The sequence below is a fragment of the Malurus melanocephalus genome, unplaced genomic scaffold (assembly GCF_030028575.1).
Source record: "Malurus melanocephalus ecotype Western Australia unplaced genomic scaffold, MMel_1.1 scaffold_77, whole genome shotgun sequence".
Classification (NCBI taxonomy): Eukaryota; Metazoa; Chordata; class Aves; order Passeriformes; family Maluridae; genus Malurus; species Malurus melanocephalus.
This window is the reverse complement of record NW_026623309.1, coordinates 1,914,081-1,938,804: the sequence shown is the minus strand read 5'-3', so window position 1 is coordinate 1,938,804 and position 24,724 is coordinate 1,914,081. Positions and strand designations below refer to the sequence as shown.

General features: G+C 39.3%; 1 protein-coding gene across 1 annotated transcript in view; it reads right to left on the bottom strand.

Moving 5' to 3' along the window:
• Nucleotides 1-2,252: 2,252 nt before the first annotated feature.
• The window catches only part of CPPED1 (calcineurin like phosphoesterase domain containing 1), a 37,370-nt gene continuing 14,898 nt past the window's right edge, over nucleotides 2,253-24,724 (bottom strand). The window contains exons 3-4 of the mRNA XM_057367306.1: nucleotides 15,583-16,005; nucleotides 2,253-3,536 (exon numbers count right to left, since the gene is read on the bottom strand). Coding sequence (XP_057223289.1) covers nucleotides 3,304-3,536; nucleotides 15,583-16,005 — 656 coding nt within the window. The 3' untranslated portion in view covers nucleotides 2,253-3,303. The remainder of the gene's footprint in view (nucleotides 3,537-15,582; nucleotides 16,006-24,724) is intronic.

Here is a 24,724-nt window from a genome sequence, read left to right as displayed (position 1 = left end):
GYTGTATTTCATGTAGACTGGAAGATAATTTAATATTCTGGTCTAATGCTTTTCCCCCATTATATGTTTTATTTTTGCAATTTATTTATGAAGCATTTTCCAATRCAATGTCCAAGAGCACAGTGCCTGCAGCCTAAACCACCTGGCCAGGGATGTGATGTCTCATATGTCAGCAGAGGGTAGGATGAGAAGGACACTCCTGGTARCTGCAGAATATTAGTGAAGTGGAAATTCCCTCTTCACAATTTTCTGATGCCAATCAGCTTTTCTCCCTGGTGACTGGGTATCCTGAGGTGTCAGGTAATGTCAGGGTTTGCTTGGCAGGCACCCTGGGAACTACTGGGTTTGTAAAAGCTGCCCTTGCTTTAAAGGATATTGCTGTGTTCAGCTGGAGTCTGCACAGAAAGGCTCAGGGAGAGCAGGAAGAGAAGCAGCTTTTTCACAGCATTAAGCACAGTGACACGGTGAGTGTGAGCCTGCAGTGACACACACACACTTGTGCCGTGACACGGAGGGGGAGCTGAGCCCTCCAAAGCACTGAAATGCTCAGCTCTTACTGCTACTTTTGTATTTGCTTATGCTGATGTGTCTTCAATTATTTGTCTCATAGCAGAATAAAACCAGCTGTCTGAGGATAATGTCTGGAAAAGCCAGACACTAGAAACCAAGTTGCTGAGCTGGGGTAAGAAAGGAATCATCGACCAGCGAACATGGCACAGGCTGTCTGCAAATAGGGATGGCAGGGGAGACTTTACTYCTGCCACAGTGAAATGTGATTAAGTTTTAACAAGACATCAAGTGTTCAGTTTCTGTCTGTAATCTCCAGGAGTTGAATACTGTAGTCCTATAAAAATATTACCTCTATTAAAACCTGCAAGATGAGATGCTGGACCCAAAGGCACTAAAGGCAAGCAGTAGGCAAACAGAGTGTACTCAAGTCTTAATGACTTTTTGGGAAGGTTCAGAAATAGTGTGTTCTTAAATTTGTTGCTTACACTGAAGCTGGCAAACAGGATTTCCCTCAAAGACTTAGTTTTTAGTAATTTGCCTCATGTTCATGTGTCTCCACCTCAGACTGTACTTAATTATGTGGTATTTGGTTACTTYCACAGGCTGCTCTGCTGCTGCAATGTGAATGTTCCACATTTAGCAAGAGTCATCAAGGTTTATCTCATCTTTTTAGCAGCTAAAGAGAAACCAGTATGAATCTTGGTCACTTGGTAGTTTTTAATCTCTGCCCAGCCTCTTGAGCCCACAGCAACACGAGGGTTCCCTTGCTCTCCTGTTTCATCAGCACTTTGAACTGTCAGTGACATCCTGCTTTAAAGTCAGTCAGATGCTGACACTGACAGAGAGTTACAATTACCAACCCTGCTGGAGGTATCAAAATAATGTCCTCAGCATCAAAAGATGTTGTTYTAAATTATAATTAGGGTCTCCACGGGTGAAATGTTTCATAATTTAACATATTTCGTTTTTTGTGACAAACAAGATGAGGCATGGCGACAGCAAGGACCTCTGCCATTTCAAATTAGTTAAGGCATCAGTATTAATTCTAAATGAGCTAATTACACTCAAAAAAGTGAGGAAACACAATTTGTCATTCATGCTGGTAAAACCCCACATTCCCAGCTTACTTTTGTATCTTAGTACATGCAGTAATGTCCAGCCGTGCCCTCTGGTTAAATATCCTTCCCATGGTTGTGTTATATAAGTAATATGTATGAGATGTGAAAATGTTCTCTCATTCTCCACATTCTCCTAAAAACGAGACTGTGAAAACATTCCACTAAGCAGGTGGAGAATAMAGGCAAAATAATTTCCTTTTCTCTGAATCCAACGTTAGCTCTGCTCAAGGGGCTGCCATGGGACTGCAGTCCCCATGTGGCCCTGTCCAGCTGCAGCTGCAGGTACAGGTACAGCCACTTCACTGCTGCAAGGCAGCGCTGCACAGGTGATTTTACAGTCTCAGCAGCTCCACAAATCAGGCTTGAAGGAGCCTCCTTGATAAACTGTTGAGACTAAAATGTAATTAAACTGACTCTTCAGCACAGCATTTCATACCTCTCACCATATTTAAATCTCTGCAATACCCTCTGGGGAACACCATTGTGTGAGTATATACATAAAACATGATAGAATGCATTAGTGATGCCATGTTCCTCCCTCTTCAGGTGCCAAAGCTGCACCAGCTCCAGCTCCAGATAACCCATGGCATGGATGATAACGTGCTCAATTGAATACTTAAAAACCCAACASGTGTGAGTTAATTACATGAAGACTTTATTTGCAACAAATTAGATACACTTGCTAAAAAAAGAGGTGGATTGAAGCACATAAACTATTTMATGAATTTGTTTTTAAAGACTTACTGCAGTGAAGAACACATACTTTTTAGGGTTTTGATATCCTGTAATATTACAGTAAGGCACTCTGCTTTTGGAAATCAAAGTTCTCTCCTTTTCTAGAAATCAACAAAATGACTTCTGGTTACAATATTCTGTAYAGAATATTCTCCCCATGCAATTATTCCAATTTCCATAGCTAGAGCTAGAATATATGCTAATTGAATGGTAGTTAAATTTCAAAATGAAAATAGTTGTTTCACCTTTAGTTTCTGTCAGYGACATTTATATCAGCCTCATTTACAGACTTTTCATTATATAAAACTATATAATGGAAACTATAAAACTATATAACATTATATAAAACTTTATAACAGATATAACAGAAACCCAAGCTGTGACTGCAAAYCAGAGTGTGTTTGCTCTCCTATTGCTCCTGGCTCTGAAGAGCTAAGAAAATAAAGTGTGGGAAATGGGAGAAAATATGACACCAAAGTAATAGGATACGATCCAAAAATTGTGAAAACTCAGCAGGAGTCTGCTGATTTCAAAATTTTTGATATTTGTTTCTGTAGAGTAAAAAWATGGCCCATTCATATTGTCCAGAAGGTAACAAATTACTAAATTTATTGATTTTGAAATACCCTCTCAAGTTAAAGGCTTATGTAGAAGCCAATTTCTCTCTAATCAGAAAGTCTTATCTAGGAGCAAAGTGAAAATTCTCAGAACTGTACTTTTCAATGACACATTACCATATTTGCTCTGCTCTTCTCCCATATTCCTCATAGGTCTCATTTTCAAAAAGAAAAACACGTCAACAACTTCCTTGTTATTTAGGACGACAACAAACTGAGAGCTGTTCTGGGACACTGCAGTCAGAAATCTGTACTTCTGCTTGGGGAAACTTTATGAAACTGTTTATATTTATCTAATATGGAAAAACATCTTTTGACACAGCCTACTTTTGCTTAGGAAGCAAATCCAGCAGCTCCTTSTCTATGCCCTGGCTGCCCAGTTCATCTAAGCTGTAGTATTTGTGCACCACCTTTTCCTCTGTGACAACCACCACCCTGAGCCCGTGTGTATCCTTTCCCAGCTGACATCCTATGGCTGATGAAACCACCATTTCCAGGTCTTTGTAGAACCCTCCAGCATTCCTATGGTAATGCCCAGAAAATACAGCTTTAATACCTGTTAAAAAAAAAAAAAAGAGTAAGTATGTATTTAATTAACACTTCACAGGTATCACGTTTACTCTCATTCTTCAATGGCTCATTGAGCATAAAATTAAAATGAAATCATTTACCCAAAATTGCRTTTTAAACAAGTAATTAGTAAATATTAGTGAATAATTCTAATAGTAATAAACAATTAATAAACAGCTCCACCAGCTGTGTTTAGGGCTACTGGACTCTGAGTTCTTTATGCCCAAACAAGGTATTTGTTGTCTCCTCACCCCTTTACCTAGAAACAAGGAACAGCCTTGCAGCAGCTGAATAAAATTAGGCACCTAATTTGGGATTATGTTTSGCATGCTTAGTCTAAGGTCCTTGGACCCTCGGTCCAGACTCTTAGAGCTTCCTGAATCTGCCTCTACTGCTACTTTATACTGTTGTGAAACACAAAAATTTCTGGACTAGATGGCTAAAAATACTGGGAATTTKGTTGGCAAGCCAGAAAGGAGCAAATTTGTGAGTTACTACAACCTTAAATGACATTTAAAAAATAAAAAGCTAGCAACAACTGATTTTGCCTTCAGACAGCAGAAATTCTGGAAGATAGCAGWGGCAATTTAAAGTTAGAAAGCTGTAATGAGGAACATGTTGTAACTTCACATGGAAATCCTTATTTMTCTAGCCAGAAAAACCTTCCACATTTTCTTGTGCAGTAGATTTAGACCTCTTTCCCAGAGATAAAATGATWAGGGAAGTAGGTGAACCGATCTTAAGACAGCTGGCTAACATCAATCCTTTGCTTTTGTGGGAGTGAGTGATATGAAGACTGATATAAAATATATAAACTTGGCTCAAAGTACAGTTAAAAATTAAGCAGCTTGGAAAGCAAAATATAAATTATTCTGCTGTATGTCTGGTAAGAGCTACATGGCTTTCATATTTCAAATCCAAGCCCTTCTCCAACAGCAAATGAGTCAAGGTGGAAAAACAGAGAATGAAGCCACCTTGTGACAGAGCAGYGGCACAGGGGCCTTGCCAGCTACAGTTTGGCTGTGATCCCATTTTAGTGTATCAGTGCTAATTATCCTGAACTGCTGGAGCTGCTGCTCTGGCTCTGCACGAGTGACACTGCTGAATGAGGCTGCAGGACAGCGCTGGAGCTGCTCTGACTCAGCTGCACTAAAGCTCACACTCCTGCAGAGGTTTCTTCACATCCTGAGAAACCCAGTGAGGATCCCTCAAAGAGAATGGTGGAATGAAAGCCAGTGATGCTGATACTATAACAAGGGAACAAGGCCTTTTCTGTATTTTCCACTTTTTCTGCAGGTAAGCAAAACTACTTTAGTCTATGGAAAACTTAAGTAAGAAACATAAACCCATAGTGAGGTGCAAACCCGTGTGACACGCTTTTAGTAACAGAGTAAGTACTTTGGAAGGGAATTAAGTGATCTCTTTTTACTGGAAGCATCCGTGTCCTAAAGTAGCACCTTCCCACCATCCAGAGAATTTAACATTTGTGTTTAAAAGAGGAAAAGACGCCAAGACTTTGTGTCATCATATATGTAAACCTGACTCAATGTCAGTAGAAGGAAGAGGAACTGTAGTTATGCTAAAAAAATTCTTGTCTGATAATTCAAGGGAAGATTCTGAGAACCCCATCCTCAATAAAAATTGTTGCCCAGACTTCAGTTTTCAGGTACTCTTTGGTGCTATTTCTTGTTATTGTTGGGTTACAGTGTGTTACACCTTGAACAAGGAAACAAACAGGTCACAGCTGGGTATTGACAGGGGCTCGCTGATGGTGTTTTTCTGCAAGAGCACATTTCTTTGTGAGTTAGCACAAGGAGGAAAGCTGAACCAGTCACTGCAATAATACTAAGATGACAAGCAGGCAATTTACTTTGCTCWTGCTTTTGATCTTTCAACATAAAAAGAATCTTAGAGATGTGTGCACTCAAATTTGATTTATTAATTTCAGATGTTTTTCTGAAGTAATAATGTCAAGTTGCTAGCAACAGACACTCCCCACCCCTTTCCACCCCCAACTCTGTGAGGAAAGAACAATGTCCTGGCAGATTACATTTTTATAGCCCACTTTAATGTATCCCCAGGTCAGTTAAATGCATCCAGCTACACACTAAAACATACAGTCCCTTCCCACTACARGAGAAGAAAAATGGTAAAGCAGTGATTTGTTTTTGCTCACTGTTTTCTTAAACAGCAGCTGAAAAAAGCATTGMTATAAAAGCAGTGTGAAACACTAAAAAACTACTGTGTAAATAAATGYCCAAAGAATGGTACCTTCACAAGCATTTCATTTGTTATGAAATACAGTTATTTCAATTTAAATGGGACTGGAGGTTTCATGGTATSCATTAACTAAAAAAAGCATTACTGCAAGACACTATTTATACCTAATGGATYATTCATTAAAGGGGATTAAAATCAGAATAAAGCAAAAAAATGTGCAGTTACTCTAAAAAAAAGCAAAACAATCCACCCATTGTATCCCTGTGATCATCATCATCATCTGATATCAGACTGCGTAACAACACAACACAGATTACAGATTATCTGCTAAGGAAAAAAGTCTGAGCTGCCAAATTAATTTTTGATCAGGACTGCAAGCCAGAGATACAGGGCAGGTTCCACCCAGTGCTGGGTACCAGGTCTTGTTCTTTCCCTGCTAAAACTGTACTTGGATCATGAAAACACCTAAAGCCACTGAGATTCATGCCTGCTACCAAACATGAGTTTTCTGAATCAGTCAATATGCAAAAAAATTCTTTGTAAAAAAAGGTTTAGATACAGGAATTGCTTCTGATTTGAGCAAACAAAAGCTGCTCTCCTGCCATGCAATTTACCATCATTTTCTGATCAAGCACAAAATGTTCTTTTTAGTTCTGATCTGAAAAAGTTGAATCTGAAAGACAAAAATATTTTCCTTTTCCAAAGATCTGATCATAACTCTTTTTCCCTTCAGAATAATGTATCCCTACTAAAGAATGAAATCCCTATTTTGGTACAAGTTCTTTGAGGCCAGAGCAGCCTACTTAGCAAAAATAAAAAATGATGTAATAACCAACCAAAATAAGGATTGTTTGAGTCATCTGATGAGATGTAATATTACATATGTTGATAAGCCTTAGACTTTTCATCAGCTGAACCATGAAACAAGTTAACAAACRCTTTGGTTTTATGCTTATTCACAGACTGCATTATGGCTCTTGGGGCTATACGGCCCCACAGTGGCTTTGGCAAGGCAAGATGTGAGTGCTGGAGAGGAATTCCCAGCTCATGCAATTCAGCATGCTGCCTTTGATGCCACCTGTTTCATAAGCAGAATCTTTAAAGCACWACTCAATTTTAAGAAAGTTTCAAACCAAGTTAATATTTTAATTTGGATACCTTTTTCGAAATCAAAACCACAGTATGAACACTTGACTCATCGTTTCTATTGCAGACATTTTTCAACAGGAAATTCAAAAGCACCTCTGAAGACTTTCCTCCTCCCTCTCTTGTTTCCAGGGTCTGCTTTCTAAATCCAGCTCACCAAGTAAGTTGTGGAGCTTCAGCAAGCTCTTGTTAATTTAATTTGCATCTTCCCCACTTTAACAGCTTTGRGAAGTTGGACAATTTTTACCAGTGTTTCCCGCCTTCTCTTTTTCTGTTGGTTCTCTCTCCAAGCTTTGTGACCCACACCAGCAAYTGTTTTAAAGGATCCTTTTCTTATAGAGAGGGTGTAAAGGGTGCTGTCCCACTGCCTCACTGGCCTAACAGGGAAAGGTGCCTACACAAGTGTCTGGGACCTGCTCTGGATGCTCCCAGAAAAAGCTGCCACAGAAGGGATGGCCAGGCCAAATCGGCTCAGGAGCAGCTGCCCATGCACAACCATCACACCCTCACAGACTGTGATTTTAAAGAGATTATTCTCTGTAACTGTGGCCATCTTACAGCACTTCTGAGCGCCCAAGCAAACCAAAGCAGAGGAATGTTCTGAAAGAAACCAAGTCCTAAATGAAATATTCAGCACCTTTTTCAGCCCTGGAGATTCTGAAGAAAATGAGAAGAAAACTTTRGCTACCCCAGTGTTATTAACACTCTGTTGATTTTATTTCTGACAACCAGATGAGAAAATACTTCATTTCAGAAAGAGAAGCTACAACTGAATATCTTGCAGGAGACATTTTGTCTGTTAGCAGGAGAGGCTAAGGTTATTTTACAGAATTTTGAAAGTACAGCATATTCCTTCTACAAATTATCATTTATCACTCAGAAAAACCCTTCAGTGGCACCAGGGAGAAGGGTCAGCATGATTTTGATGCAATTGCACTAAGAGTGGAAAGGCATTTAGCTGTGTCTCATGGATAATCCCCCTGGGAGTGATAACATCCCTGCCTTAGCTTACGGTGCAGCTGCAGTCCCGTAAGTCCCAAACTCTTCTCCCTTACTCRGTACTCCACTGTTGTCTTCTGTAGTGTAGAAAAATGTAAGGACATGGAGGACTGGGCACGTTTTCAGCTCCATTTGGGGCAGGAAAGAAAGGGGACTCTGGTCTGCCTTCTCTGTGTGGCCCTTCAAACTGCCACATCTTTTCTATTCAGTGTTTTGMCCAGCCTTTCTATTTAAGGAGTAATTAAATCATGCAAATGTCTCMATTTTAAATATTAAATGCTAGCCAAATCATCTTTCTGCTTTATCAAACAAACAGGTATAATCTGTAAGAATGCAATGGTGAGATTTTGTGAAATAGGTAACACCTCTTTTCCTAACTTCTTGAAAAATTTACTCTTTTCTAGTTTAATTCAAGAAATACAGACTGAGCCCCAGCCTCTAGGGAAATTGACTTACAATGGCACAGGATGGAAAATAATGCACCCATGTTTACCTTGAAAGAAAAAAAAAAGRAACATGCACCTGGAAAACAATTTTTCTCACACAATCAGAGAATATTGGGTTGTAATTCAGACATAAACTAGTTTAAATTCCAGGGGTGTCTGACTCCAGTGTCTGTAATTACACTCACTTCCATGGCTTGATTCCAAAACCCCCTGAATTCACAAGAAGCTGTTTTCCAACTCTAGTTCCAAATGTACAAACCCCATATATGAGGCAGGTTTGCTGTGTCCAAAATGGGACTGGCCTTGCCTTAGCTGGCAATTAAACTGCTCAACCCAGCACTATGGACAGAGTAAAAATATAGGAGAAAAATTAYCAATATAAAAATAAACTGAAGAAAAGCAAGCAGATTTGCCAAATTAGGAGGAGAATGCCTGGAATAATCAGCATAGGCAATCAGTAGCATGCTTTATTTAGACTGAGCCTTCAATTAAATAAATGCTTTTCTCAGCAAAAGCAAATGAGACTGTAAAAGAAGGAGAAGGCTAAATTAGTGCAATATGAATGACATAATAAATATGTAATGGGTACAGTACAGACCTCGCTTCTCTTCCCATGCTCTCTGTAGAGAATTTGGGGGAAAAAAGCGATTCTGACAGAACAGTGGAATTTATCACATAGTTCAGATAACCACCTTTTAAGTGCTGATTAATGAACTATTTTTTACAGTAACTGCAGACATGAATCAATGCTCACTGCTTTTCATGTAGGGATTGATGGATCTCCACCCAGACTGCAGGTGAAGTTCAAAGCAAACAAAAGGAGGCATTTCTTCACAGAGCTGTGAAACATGAAATTCCCTCCYGCAGACCATTGTGAAAGCTGGCAGTTTTCACAAATCAACTGAACAAATCCAGAGAGGAATCACTAAACTGCATTATGTTGATAATATTAATATGACACAACAAATCCTTGAAAGAAAAATTGTTGGAGGTGGGAGGAGGCCTTGAAAGAAATACCATTATGCATTTTTCTATTCTGTGCTCTTCAGAAGGGCTTGGGGAGTAGGAGCAGCGGGAGACTGGGCTATTGGAACTCTCATTCTGGATCCATTATCTTGCTTTTTTGTTAGCTGTTCAAGTTTGATGATAAAATTAGATTTAAAATAGAATTATGTTTATCCAAAACTCCCTGATTCACTAGACAAACCTCTTGCTCAACTGAGGACCAGAGAAAGAGAAGAGACTAAAAAAAGCTGAACCAAGGTATATTTGTCCCCAAAAGTGCAGGAGCTGGAGAGGAGCAGCAGCAAAGTGGAAGCAAACAGGTGGAGAAGCAGCTCTGTAAAGATGTGAGATTGCATTGGGTGGAGGACCTGAATGTTATCAATACTCTTGCACCCTTTCATCCTTTTCAAAGACAGGAGCACCAAGTATCCAGGCACAGGGAGATGCTACTGTGAGATGTGTGCACACCCACACACAGMTAACAGCACATAGGTATTTTTTAAAAGGAAGTGTCTCTGGCAAATAGAACCATTTAAGTCATATGGATAAATTGATCTTGAACGTTTTCCCTGGAGTATCAGGCACAAACYGGCTTTTCTTTCTTCCTCTCTCTTGCAGAGTGCAGCTGCTGTCTGAAGTGCTGAACAATGTGGTCGGTTCAAGAGTAATACCTGTTCTCACAACAATTTTGCACTCCAAAATGACTCCCTTTCAGCTTCCCTACAAGAGCCCACATTAACCATGGACATTTTTTGCTGTACCTTTTTTTCCCCCCGGGCACGTGGTGTACCTCATCTTTTCAAGACTCCGGTGCTGCACAACGAATGATAATATTTAGAAGTCTTTGAAAACAAAATCTCTTCAGTGGAATAGGATTGATTTTATCTCATTGCAATTTCAGAGTGCTCGCATCGCCTCATCTGCCAAGCAGGTGTTACAGCAGCAAACAAAGATGTGAAAGCATCAGTCACAGCACTGTTAGCAGAACTGCTCAGTGCTCAGGCAGCTCTCAGATCCTGTTAGCCAAAAAAAAACCCCAATAATTTCCCACTAACTGAGCTCCAGTAGAAGAAAACAGTCCCACTGGGAAGTACTGGGGACCAACACCCTCCGCTTGCTCTTTGGTCAGCCCTCAGTAACAATAATACAGAATTACTCTGTGTAGCCCTTTGAAACTCTGTGTTATCCTTCCTTCTTCTCCGAAGAGCTGTGTGAAGAATAAAATAGAACTGAGTAATGAGAATTTACACTGCACAGCTCTATAAGCATCTCAGTAAAAATACCCCATGCACTCTGGTTTCYAAACATTACCCTGCAAATGTGCAAGAAACCTCTGCCTTAAATTTGCTTTGAACATGAAAGAATCAAGAGTTTGATGCACCTGGTGGTCAGTGGGTCTGTGGAAGTGGGAGACAAGGTATTATTTTGCAAAGCATATTTATGTCAAAAGCTTCTTTCTATAGGACAATGCTAAATTGATTGCTAAATAGAGTTACACAGAAAAGGATTTGAGTGTCACTCGTTCCTGCACAATCAGAGAAGCAACAGGCACAGCCAGAGGGTGATTCCAGATTACCTACTTAGAGCACTGGTCTAAATAAGCCTTTAGAAGTCTCTAGAAGGTCACTAGGTCCTTCAAGTTCATTTTTGTGAATGTCCCTTGTGACCTATCAGTGGAATTTATTTCCTGGTTTTGTCACTTTTTCCATCTGAAAGTGATGCAGAGAGCTGACACAAACCCCAAACAGTCTGGGATTGCTGTGTGCTCTAAGGGTCAAGAAGAAGCTTTAGCCCAATGGATAAAACTGATATCAAAAATTTATCCGAGAGCAAATATTACATAATGTGCTTACAGACTATATGTATGCTGTACTTGCTGCTGAATTTCTGAAAAAAACCTCCCCAAAATAATCTATGTCTATGTGTAWCTCCATGCAAGATTTGCATCACCATACTGGGGAACTGTTCTTACACAGAATATATCAAATGTCRTCACTCTACCTGTGCCATAAGTGCATCATTGCAGCCTTGAAAGAAGTTGGTCTAAATCACTGAAGTTGAGAGTATTTAAATTATCTTAAATACTGACACATAGGCACTGAGATTACTCACTCAATGTATGGGCTTTGCCAAAATCAAGGTCTCAGTGGCAGGAAGAAGAAAATATTACTCTCCTGTCAACTCTGATTACACAACAAAGAAAATAATGAAACATAGCATATGTTGTCTGGTAAATTTTAGAAACAACAGCTTTCCATGCTTTAATTTTGTGCTCAAATATATCTCAGCTGTGGATGTTCTGAAAGCTTCTTCTTCCTTTAACACTACTCTTCTGTCACAACATTTCTAAGAGGAGAATGTAGATATCACACTCTTCTAATGAGTAAAGGTGTTAGAAGTTACAGCACCTCCAGTCACAAATATAAGAAAAAAATACATCATTTAATGAAGGTAGGTTRTTATTTTTGTCCCCATGTACATATTAAGCACTTTTAACCACATCTGAAAATTTGCTTTGAAGACATTTGGATGAATTTAAAACATTTTAATTAAAAGAAGCTGAAGACTATAGGAAATTTTCTTCTGTATTTTTCTCTCTCTGGTCTAGTTAGTCTCTCCTGCATGCMGAATCTCTCAGCTACACAGACCACCTATACTCTTCATCTAACTCTGAAACTAGGTCTTTTTTCATCTCTGTTGGTGAAACACCAGCTATCAATTTAGGTTTTATTCAACAGAGCTCTTAAACAAGTTCAGACATCTGCTTAAATGCTTTAATTAATTTGTGCCATTAAGAAACATTTATTASTGTACTGTATTAAGTAATGTGAGTAATGTTCAGGGTGTCATTGATGGTTCTCAGGACAGAGTCTTTAAAAGATTGTCTATAGCTCAGCAGAAATACCCACAGTTTTCAGGTCATAGGAGAAGAAAATTTAACAGCCTAAGAAAATTTTACTGGAATGAGATATGTAAGAAAAAATAGGCCCTCTATTACATAAACTGCCTAATTTGAAAACTAATTTGCTGCTTATGTTTATCAAAGACACATGACTTGCAGACCAGATTTTTGGCTAGACCATTACTACTTCTTTATTTTCCCTGTGATGCTATGAGGAAACCTATTTATATCAGCACTGTAAAATCCTTAAAAGCTGAATATGCATTTCATGCAGCGGAGTTGAGTGACTCCAGCAGATCTTACAGATGAGAAYGTCAGGTCAGCTCTTTCACAGTTCTTGCACTCAGGTTTTTTCTGTACTTAATTTGTGCGTGTAGAAGAGACACAGCTCTGACAACTTAGGCTAAACTCGCAGCAGTTACACAAATACACCTTCAGAACTGTAACTCTACTGAAAYACTAAACTCTGTTCTCAACTGAGTTGGTTTTTACTGTGACCAAAATCACATTTTCAGGGACAATAGTTGCTATAATGCATTTTAAAAAAAAGGTCTAGCAGGCTATCTTAGACATACAGCTCACTAGTATGGTTTAATTTTGCACATATTTACAAGTGCCAGATTTTTCAATTATAAATATTTATCATAAAGACATGATTTTATCTTTAATTAGCCCAACTGTTAAGGACACTTCTAATGTGAGAAATGAAATTCAGTATTTCATACCAGATGTAGCCTCCACAGCTAGTCTTTTATCTCTGCTTGTAATGACAGATACTTACACGAAAGCCATTATGTAACATGGGAGGGATTAGAAGAGAATAACTATGGAAAATTTGGGCTTTGGAATTGAAAAAAGAATTTTCCAAAGTTGCATACCTCACTTGATTGTACCTGTGCAACATGATCACACTCGAAGTATCTGATGATTTCCTATGCATATCCATGTGAATTTATTTGTTCTTGGGAAGACCTGAATCACTAAATTGTCTTTCCTTTCCTCTCTAACCTGCTGAGTTATGGCTCTGTTTGACACTTCCAGAGGAAGTGTAAACATGAGAACTGGGATGATTCCAGGTTTGATCCTGTGTTATCAACAACTGAAAATATGATGCCCATCTCATAACGCCAAACACAGCAAAGCCCTAAACCATGCATGGTATTGACATTTTGCATAATTATACAACAAACCTTCGGCGTGGTTACAAACACTGAAACAGCAAGAAGCAGAAGGAATGAAGGAAGGACTGGTGACAGGCTGGGGGAAGAGTAACAGTGGCAGCCTGGTGGACTCCTAAAAAAGGCAGACTGACTTTCTGTTTCCAGAATAAAAATGATTACACCAAATTTCTAAATCAAAAAAGAGCAAAGTAGATTGGGATTTCATTAGCGATATTCTGTTTTAATCCTCCAAGAATGCATGAAGTGAACTGAGAGCAAAACCAATTTCATGTGTAATGATGTGCTGAAATTGATGATTCTTTGGCAGAGCAGAGGTTCAGAAAACAAGTGGTGTCCCTGCATCTMTGTGCTTCTATCCCCCATGCCAACAGCCTCTCTGCAACCCGCTGAGACCTCTGTGGTCTCACAAAAGCTGCTCTTCACAGAATAATAAAATGGAAACACAACGCACCCGTTACTAAGGAAACTCTCAGCCAACTTTTGATTCAGCTCATTTTTCTCAGCAGTCTGAGTTACTGAGCTGCCTGTTCTCTGTATTCATTTCATTAGAAAAAYGTTTGATTATTGGCTTGCAAATGTTACCTATTGACTCAGTGTATAGTACCGAGCAAGCCAAAGATCTGTGTTTAAACACATCCACTAAGGAACCCAACAACTTATCAGACATGGGAATGAGTGACACAAGAAGAAATGAGGGATGGAACAGAAAGGTGGCACAGAACGGAGCTTGGGAATTTCTTCCCTTTAGTTGTACTGCTCACTTCCTGTTCTGTTCCTTTCCCCCGTCATTTGAAGCCTTCCTGACTTTTTAAGCTTCTGGACACCCTTCTAGGAAACACCATAAAGTAACAGCAATGTTACAACGATAATAATTTTGTATAACTTTTTTTTACCTCTTGATTAATTAAATTCCCAGTACTGAGTATTGTCAAATGTTACTAAACCAACTGGATGACAGAAAATTCTAGAACAGAACGATTTTGGTTCCCACATTAATTTCCTGGGATGCACCCATGAACTGGGATGTGCTGCAGTCCACAGTYAACAGGAAATCACAGCTGCCCAACTCTCCAAGAGCAACACTTCCCACTATATTAACACCAGCACAAAAATAAAAAAAGATATGAGACACTCCCAGCATGTCTCCTTATGGGGAAAAAAACCCCACATGTAAATCTTGAATCTGCAAATATATCAGTGCCCTGGAGAGCCCTCAGGGAGCTGTGAATTTTGGCCCCACTGATTGGAAACAGTAGGAGATTCAGAGCTTGGAAATTAGGCTGAGTTGGATGAGGCCAGGCTTAAAAATTATATGGTAAATTGGGAACAAGATCATAAAAAATTTGCATTGTTCAGTAATCCAAATAATGTGCTCTCTTATAGATACAGAGAAAATGACATTCTGATGCAGCRATGGCAGGAAATTTTGAGAGACTGGCACACTCCAGGAACATGAAGGCAATTACCAGAAAACAATGGGAACAGCATGGAGGAGTAGCTGTGTACTGTGTCTGTCTCCATGGCGTTCAAGTGGCATCACACAAAGCTGTGGGATTTGGTACAATTACTCATTTAGCACATGCTCCACCTGCCCTTCATCCCAGACATGGCCCCTATTAGAAACGGATGTGCAAAGGATTGATTTTAGCAGAGCAAGACTTGTTTTAACACTGAATAAATCTGGGGTGCATTACACTCTTGGTTTAAAATTGGCTCAGTGTGGGAGAAAACAACCTCCAAGGTAATTGTGAATTCTGTTTCCATGTTTTATGTAAAACAAATTCTGTATTTTTCTCCTATGGCAATACCTGATCTTCCATTCTGTAGGCAAGAAAAACTCAGGTTGTCTTATATCTGTCAGTACTTGCAAAATGGAACCCTTGCTAGTTACATTAAAGAACTTTTCATGTTTAGCTTTTTACTTTTCACTCAGTTTTAAATTTTGTTTGGTACTTTTTACAGGTGACTAGATTCAGTTGATAATTTTGATCTACGRGAAACAATGAGGCTTATAAGCTGAATTTAAAATTCCTTGAAAACAGTACCATTTAAGTTTAAATGTATTTTGTCTGGCAGCAGAGMCATTAGCAATTTGAAACAAAAATTCAAGAATAGGAAAGTTTGAGAAAATACCTGCTTTATGAAACTTTTCCATTATCTCCTGACGAACCGATTTATCCAAGTTGAAATAATCGTGGTCTTCATCAGGTTTGCTCAGAAACAGAGGGATGTGCTGAAATACAATTATATGCTTGCATTTCTGTTTTGCAGCGACAGCCAGCTGCTCATCGAGCCAGGCATCCTGGGCTTGCCTTAACTCAGGGCATTGGGAAGAATCAAAGTAGAGCTGAGAGTTCAGCACAAGAAAGAAAACACCTCCAACCCAAAAGCTGAAGTARTCATCTCCCCAGTTCTTGCAATAATCATCTATTGTTTCTTTGGTTGGAGTATTGCCAACATCATGATTCCCACTGGCGAACACCAGTGGAATGTCCTGGTTAGTGTTCTTCAGAACATCCTTTAAATCCTGCAGTTGGTTGTTCCTCCATCGGGTTCCTGAAGAACAAAAAAAAACAACCAAAAAACATTTAAGTGTTTATGTGTTCTTTTCCCACGTTCACTATTAGCTTTTGTTTATGGAACTGTGCATAGTGAAAAATATTCTGCATTAGATGAGATCATGAAAACATCTTCACCTTATCTGGGTACAYCCAGCCCTGTCCCCCCCCTACCAAAGCTCAGCCCTCAGTCAGCCCCAAGGCAGGCTCTGGACGTGCCCAGCAGAGAGCACAGCAGCAGCTGATCCACGGGCACTGCTTTGCACCAAGAGCTTCAGCTCATTCTCTTATCTGTGCACTGATGATGGGGTGAAAAAATACAGCGGCTGTGGATGGYGTAACAGCACAAGGGTGAAAACCAGGTCAACTTCTGGTTTATATTCTGTGGCTGTGCAACAAAATTAAGGGTTGTTTGGTTTGGGTATTTTTCTCATTACAAGAACTATTTTAACAGCAAAAATTTAATCTGTGTCTTGTGGTGACTTATTTATATGATGAGTCTCAATAATAAGCATACCATTAATTTCAGAAAAAGGTGCACTTTGCTAGTTTTCCCTGCATCTCTACCTTTATATTAATATGCATATTCATACAGTTGCACTTCTGGATGTCAGGAATTTGTCCCTGCCTAGGAAGACTTATCTTATTGACAGATTGATTTACAATCATTTAAAACAAATTAGAAACAAGTTTTAAAAAGGGAAGTTATTTTCTCCTAATGATTACAGAGGTTTTCCTAGGTTTTCTAAAGACTAATCTTTACCTAGAGGCTATTAAATGTTTATTATAATGCATTAAGTGAACACATATAAATTGTATTTGTCCTGCAATACATAGCACTGAGCTAGCATGGGCCCATTTCAMAAATACTAACTCCATTTTTTAACCAAGGAGCTGTAACAGGATTTTTACAAGAACACTGAATTCAGATTTCTAACACACACTTGCACACAGGTCTATGCCAATCAATCACGTCTTTTTCCACTTTGAACACAAATTGTGTTCCACTTTCCTACTACACACATGCATTACAAAACAGAAATGTATAAAGGCGTTCCTGTAYTGCTACTATGAGACAAAAGGGGGTTCTAGCATTTCTTCAAAATCTTTATAATCAATATGTTGAAAAACACTGACCCTTATTAAGAAATATTTTGTTTTACATACCCTACATATACAGACTTTAGTACCACCTGACTGCTGTTACTAGAATTCTACAGCTTTAGAAAAACACTGAGAAAAAAACAYAGAACATCTAAATTAAGGCTAAATGTAAAGACATTGATACGAGGTGCATAAAATCCAAATCCACAACTCTCTTGTGTTTCACTGTTGCACTGGGTAGAAAGTTATTATAGCAAAATCTTTGAGTAACTTTGCAAACACTGCGCATTTGATACCCAGAGGAATCTAGAAAGAAGTTGAGAGCAGATTACTTTGTGGGGTATATTAATGATCAATTTAGGCTTTTCTTCTTGTGAATCCCAGGAAAAAAACAGGACAAGCAACATCTATATTACTCAGAGAWGCCGAATTTTAAAAAATAAAACCAAAAATTCAAATAAACCTGGCACACTGCTGTCCATGGGGTAAGGAACATGCTTTTTCTGCCATTCCCCATTTTCCTATGGAAAGAGTTGGAAATTTCAAACTCTAAATATGAAAATGCATGGGGGAGGAGGGCAGGGAAATGCGAGGGGGGAAGGCTCTGTTCRGATCTATGTAAACACATTACACCATGTTAAACTCCATGCTATCACTTTGGGAAATTTAGCTAACAGTTGCAGAGTATAAAGACATTTATGCAAAAGTTACAGAAATAATTTGCAGAATTATGTATACCTCTTCCCAGCGGTGAAATTCAAGCTCTAGAGACTAACACTTAGATTAGATTTGTCGACAGCAGGGCACTGATTCCCTCATTTAATGAAATATTATTTCTATAGCAACAGAGAAACATATTCAGTGTTTATTGCAGAAAACAGATTGCTCAAAATGGAAAACAAGGTCTCTGCCCAAGAGCCTAGGAAATCGTACTAAGGAGAGATTGGTTTAGAACAACTGCATCTTGGCTTGACCTTTTCTTGGTGAAGGTCAAAACAACTCCAAAAGAAGAGAATCCCATGGAGACAAAGGTGGGAAAAGGTGGAGTAAACTCTCAGGAGCCCTGGGTGTAGTGCTGGAGAGGAAGGGCTCAGATGTAGCACAACCACAACAAATAATTTGTGCYACAAGGAGCCCTCTGGAGACACTTCCTTCTAACTTTACATCTGAGGTAAGCAACAGGTAAACAAGATAAAGACAGTAGTAAAGAAGGAAGCCACTGGAAAATAAAACTGGAGTGATCACTGACACAGCATAAAAAATATCCTTTTAATCTCTCTCAGGCACAGAGCTGGCTGTAATATTTAATTATTCCAGTTATTATAAAGAACGTTTCTATTTGATGACATGTATTTCTWTGGCCTAGATGGAGCTCAGTTGGAGGTGAATAGAGAAATAAAACAGTGCCAAAAGGCAATGCAAAAAAAAGAAAATTGTGAAGTGTCAGGGTAGATGCAACTGAAATAAATTTCTGTAATGTTTATCTTGGCATCATGTGCAGTGACATTTTTAAGTCCCAGGCCGCAGTTTTCTGTCTTTATGTTAGGTTGCGTAAATAAAGTCTTGCCCTGAGATAAATGACTTCGCAAATTAATAGCCCATAAAGAGCAGCTTGGGGTTTATGAAAAACATGAAAGTGAGAAGTGTTGTTGATGCAGTTGTGTGCAGTTGCAGTCCATCATTCCTGGGAGCCGAGTGATGTGAACAGGAGCATAAAGGTGCAGTGACACCACTCCTGCTGCAGGGCAGCTTTCTGTTGTGTTTCACTGTTTGCCTCAACACCTCCAGTGCTCCATCCTGCACTCCTAAAGGAACCACGACAAGCAGCCTTCACACACTGAAAGAGTACTTTTACAGCATTTTTGCTGAAGCTGGCTTCAGTCAGCAAAATTCACAGATTATTCTGCCAAAGAAATAATCCTCGAGCTACTAATCCTTAGTTACAGTTTACTTTSGTGTTCTACAGAAGGATGCAATTCTGTAAGAACAGGTTGGGTTTAGTTTTTGTAAGGCACCAGGTAATATAAACAACTTAAAGCACTGTTTCCCCCCAACTGTATCTCTGCAATGCTGATGACAGTTTTTGTATGAGACAATTCTTCCCGTACAGTAACCTCCACCACCATTGTAACTTTTCCTCCAGAAGTACTCCAAAGGAATCAATAAATTAACAATAGCATCAGCTTTTCTACTGATATGAATCAGCAGAGGGGGAGGCTATAAAGGCATTATGAGGTGGTGCCCCCAGGCATTTMTTTGCTTCTTGTGCTCAGAGAAGTCTAAGTACTCCCCCCAAGGTAGGAGAAGCCTTTAGGATGAAGCCACCCCAGACATCTTCAGCCAATTTAGCATCATSTAAAAATGTGGCACAAGGATTTCCTGCATCTCTAATTACTTGGTCTCAGTAACTGAATATATCTTAAAAGTGTCCCAGACTTAGAGGAGCTGCAAACTCATAATTTTTTAACAGAAAGCACAAATTTTCAGTTTGAAAAAGAAAAAAAGAAAATTRACTTTTATGCCAGCAACACTCCTGAAAAGCCCTGATGTGACAACTGCAATCTGTTTAACATTTAACCCAAGAGACTGACTATCAAAGAGCAAGTAAGAGTTAGATAGCAGACAGAAATATTGTAAAAAGTATCAAATAGAAAGAGTACCTACATTTGATAAAAGCAAAATAGAAAATGTCAAAACACCACCAATGCAAACAACACTGGGCCCATTCCTTCTGTAATTTATGGTGATATCAGAAGTACTCTGACATCAAAAGACAACTAATTTTTGTTGAAAGCAATCACGAGTGTTAAAAACCAACAACAGACAGATTGTGTGTTTTCCTGGGCCTTACAGTGCATTAMAATCGCTTAAATCAAAGAGTCTAATTATTTTGAGTACTTCCTGTTCTTGATGACATTTGTCTTGTTTTGTGTGTTTCCATGACYGCATGCAGTTGTCCTACTCCTTCTGCATGCCATTTAGAGGACTCCCCTAGAACTACGCCCTAAATTTTTGGGAAGCGTGGAGTCCAAGGTGATACTCAAACAAGCACTTTTTTTTTTAGCTGCATTGGAGGGAATGTAACTGCTACCCCCATCTCCATGGGAAAGCAGCCTCCTCCTGTAAAACCAGGACTACCTTTCATCTCTGCTCATCTTGGACACCTGGCTGTTGGCTCCAGATTAACAGGGTTACAGGCAAGATCCTACATTGCCCTGTCTGCTGACCCCTCCCCAGGGACAGCCCCACAGATCCAAACCCAATGGTATCATCAGTTGTACCTTCCAGGCTCCTTCTGCAATTGCAGCTGATTGCTGTGCACTAACACAAACATAAATGGAACTGAGCTCTGCTYCTGTCACATCTCAAATACTGATCCACAGCTCTCCCTGATCTCTGCAAAGGGAACCCAGCACCCCTTCAGAGCACCGAGGCAGACAGAGCTCCCCCACCTCAGAGCTCTGTTCCTCACTGTGCTGCCCCTTTCCTGCCTTCCCCATCCCATCAATAGGGGTGATTCTTCCCTACTGCCATGGCCAAACTCTTCCCTCTACTCATTTGTTTACAACTGACCATCCCATAAAAGCAGTGATTCTCTCATGGGCCATGAGCAGAACAAAACACCATGGGCTCCACACCCTTTCTGTCCTAGGAAACTACAAAAATGTGATAACAGACATGGCACCACACAGAAAGGAAAGACCTCTCTGGCCACCCAGTTCAGTCTTACTGGTGCTCTTYCACTGTTTCTTGTTTTAAACTTAAAAGCTTCCCCTCTGGTGTCTGCTGTAATGAGCTAATGCAACACACTGCGTCATTCCAAATTATTACATGCAAGAATAAGCTGATCAATTTTAATAAACCCATTATGGTCATGTTCTGAAATAGGTTTTTTGCTTTAGTCTGTGCTGTAATAGCTAAAATGTCTCCTCTCCCTTCTTTAGACATATATATCTCTAATCTTCAAATAGCCTGAAGACAATTTTATGATGWACAAAAAATTATGCAGTTAAACATAATGTAAATATGACTATATTCACTGCTGAACAAACTGACTGACTACTCAGTCTAACTTACAAAGAACCTCATTTCATTAGTTCCACTGAAAAGCAGAATCTGAAATACTCATTTGTCTACAGCTGTAAGCGACTTTTTCAGTACATTCGAAACAAGTAATAATCTGTTCTGAGACTCAAAAAGTGATCACACGAAAATTTCCCTGCATGAAAACACAAATTAAATTTATTATATAACTTTGGGCATTAAAACAAGAAGAAAATTTAACTCTAATTTAAGCTAATAATGAACAATTATTACATTAAAGCCATGACAAAGCCCAAACTGAACAAGGAAGCCTATTAGGGGTTCAACTGCTCCTGATTTCAGCGCACAACATTAAATATAATRACTGCAAATGCTGACATTTTTCTGAGTGCCAGCCACACAGGTGCCCACTTAACAACCTAATTCATGGCATTTACTGCTCCATGTTCTGCTGTGAAAATAAGTATTATCCTTCACTTAAGCTCAACTCTGCTCTTATCCTTACTCATCTCCCAGCAACGCAGAGCTGTGACAGCAAGCACAGTCCATCACTGCCTTTGGGTCTGTGCTTCTGATGAAATCATCACAAACACGAAAAAATACCTCAATGTACAAAAGCAAACTTAATTAAAAAAATTCATACAAAGATCTATTACTTGTACTAGATTTTTAGTATTGATTCTAGTATTTTTATCATAAAATATAAGATCTGAAAAAACTGTGTAACTAATTACATCTCCAAGATTTTAATATCTAGAGACATAGATCTGGCAATCAGATTTTTCAGTTCAACTGTGGACTAGATTAGAGAACATGATCTAAAATACAAATAAATATATACTTGCTGAAGATTAAACATTTGCTTCTGACAGCCCAGTGGTTTCTTTGCAATATGAGGCTGTCGGACGTGCATGGAGATCTCGGATGCTTCCCCACTCTGGGCTGATTAGAGCAAATTTAATTTCACAGTAAGCTGTTTGAGGCTTYGAACGCTCCATTAGGTTTTACTAGAATCAGATAATTACTACAAAATGTTTATTTATGCAACCACAGTGACATTTCTTTAAACAGTTATTATTAAATGTTTAACAAATAATGTGCTACTTACCCAAATTCTTAGACATAATTAATTAACATTGGCTTAAGAGTTTGGAGAAGAAAATAGCCAAGAATCCTTTTGGTTTGGATTCCATCCTACCAAGCATATCAGAGACAGGTTACAATAGCAGAAGAAATGGGTGCAGTGAGTTTATTTAGATTAAGCWACCCTATTGTGAGGAAATTAGGTCCCACCTAAACCCTGCCCTATTGATCAGGCAGTGACATATTAATAGAAATGTTGCCTTGTATTCAAGCAAATAAAACTTTTACCTATACCTGATTCATTTTAAAGCCTCTGCTTCTGCCTTGCACCTGAGAAGTCAATCTGTGTCTTTTCTACTTCATGCTCTATTACAAATCTCTACTGACAAAGATTCAGGAATTGGGATTTAGCTGATAATTTTGCTGAAACTGCAAATGACACTGGAAAACAGCTGCCTGCTCCCCAGCTGTGCCGTGCTGCTGGGAGTTAAAAAAATACTCAAACTTGCTTTTGTTACTAAACCAAGCAGCYAGTTCAAATGGCAAAAAAAGCAGATAAAGTCACATGCTTATAGACATTTTTAAAGCTGGAACCATATATTAAGACACTATTTTTTAACCTGCTCATATGTCTGTTATATGGACAAATCAAACATAAGCATTCATTCTAGATGYGAAAGGGAATTTTTTGAGAATTAGTTATGTTTAGTTAAAACTTTACAAAATATCTCCTTATATACATGCCTCACTTAAGGACTAGCAGAGCAGCTTAACTTTATATGGCCTTTTTTTTTTTTAAATTAATGATTCTTTGTTTTAGCAAAATGGGTTATTTAATGGTAGTTTAAAAGCAATATTAAAGCAGTTCACAGATTTTTTTCCTTTATAGAATGTCTTACCAGATCACTGTATATAGCATTAAGAACTTGAATTGGACCTGACATTTCTCTGTAATTTATTCAGTTCACAAATGTATAAATGGCAGCTTGTGCATTTGCATGCAGATTTCAGCATCACATTTCTCTCTCATCCTGTGTGCAAAACCCACCAGCAGTGAATCTCCAGCTCCCAACACCTCGGTCCCTGCAGTGTGACCACGCCAGTCCCGTGTGACGCAACAAAGCACCCGCCTGGTGAAGGCCAGGGCTCCACTGGCTGCAGAGCAGCTGCAAATGTACAGCTCTGTACAGAAAATGACTGGGAAATGCTTCCTAACAGGGAACAACACACATGGGCACACTGTGGACTCTACTGAGTGCAATAAAATGAAGCATTTCCTCAACATTCCTTGTTAGTGGATCCCTGACCAAAAGACAGAGAGGACTTCCTAGGATGTACCAACTTCAACCTTTATACAAACCAAGTACTCACTGACCTGTCCTGACCAGCCCAAGATGGTTTTTTAAGTATGAGAATTCAGAAAATTCACAGATTTTAAACAATAATGTTTTGACTAGGAACATATGCTATGGTGTGTGCTTTCCCCAGTTTAGAAAATTAAGCAAATTAAAGAGGTATTTTTAGAGTTACCCTGTAATTGTGTTTGCAATTATACACTGCAGCCCRTGCCTGAAGATTTGGTATCTATAAAAACTACACTTTTGGAGGGAGCCATGTTAAGGCACTCCATATTTAACAGAAACAAGAGACAAATATTTTGGACCATGGCAATTGCACATCAAATTCGGGCATGGGAAAGAAGCTCAAGATAATCCAGTTAGCGATTTCCTCAGGAGAGAGGATGCCTCCAAATGCTACAGTGATTGTAAATAGAAATGAAGCCATACCGCTGTCTGGCCACCAGAACCATCAGCTCTGATGTTCCTCAGSTCTGCAGCTTGTCTATTCTGAACGTAAATAACTTCACTCTCCTCTGCGGACGTGTCACAGCTCATAAGAGGGACTAATTGTATAAAAGCCAGAATGCCCATCTCATCTTGTATTCTGATCATCAAATCGTCAAGCAGGAGTCAAATGGAGAAGTACTGATTTGAAAACCTGTCATTTAATTGCTCTCTAAATATGAACTAAAAATCCCAGGATTTGGCACCTGCTTTTAAAATGCTGCTGCACATCATTGCCTGTTTTATTACATGAAGAAACACTGCATGGGAGAGAGGACAGGGTATATAATTTTGAGGAGACATGCAGCCAGCAGTTTTGCTTTTCACATAAAGCACATACTGCTGCCCAAAATTGTAATTAGCTGAACTGAGCTGATGTGCCTTATTGAGGCTTTATGGAGGAGTTAAGAGCGTTAGGGGAACGTGCGAACTCGTGGGGGAGAACGCAAAGCAGTGATGCACACACACAGACAYACACAGAGCACAGCGTGCAGGCAGGGGGAGCTGCCTGGCATGGCACAGTGTCCCCAAAGAGCAGGGGCCTCTGGAAACAGCAGCAGGACAGCCACACATCCAAGCTGTAGGCAGGGAGAGAGAAAGAGGGACACTGGGGCAGGCAGAGCACCTGCATCTCCAGCAGTC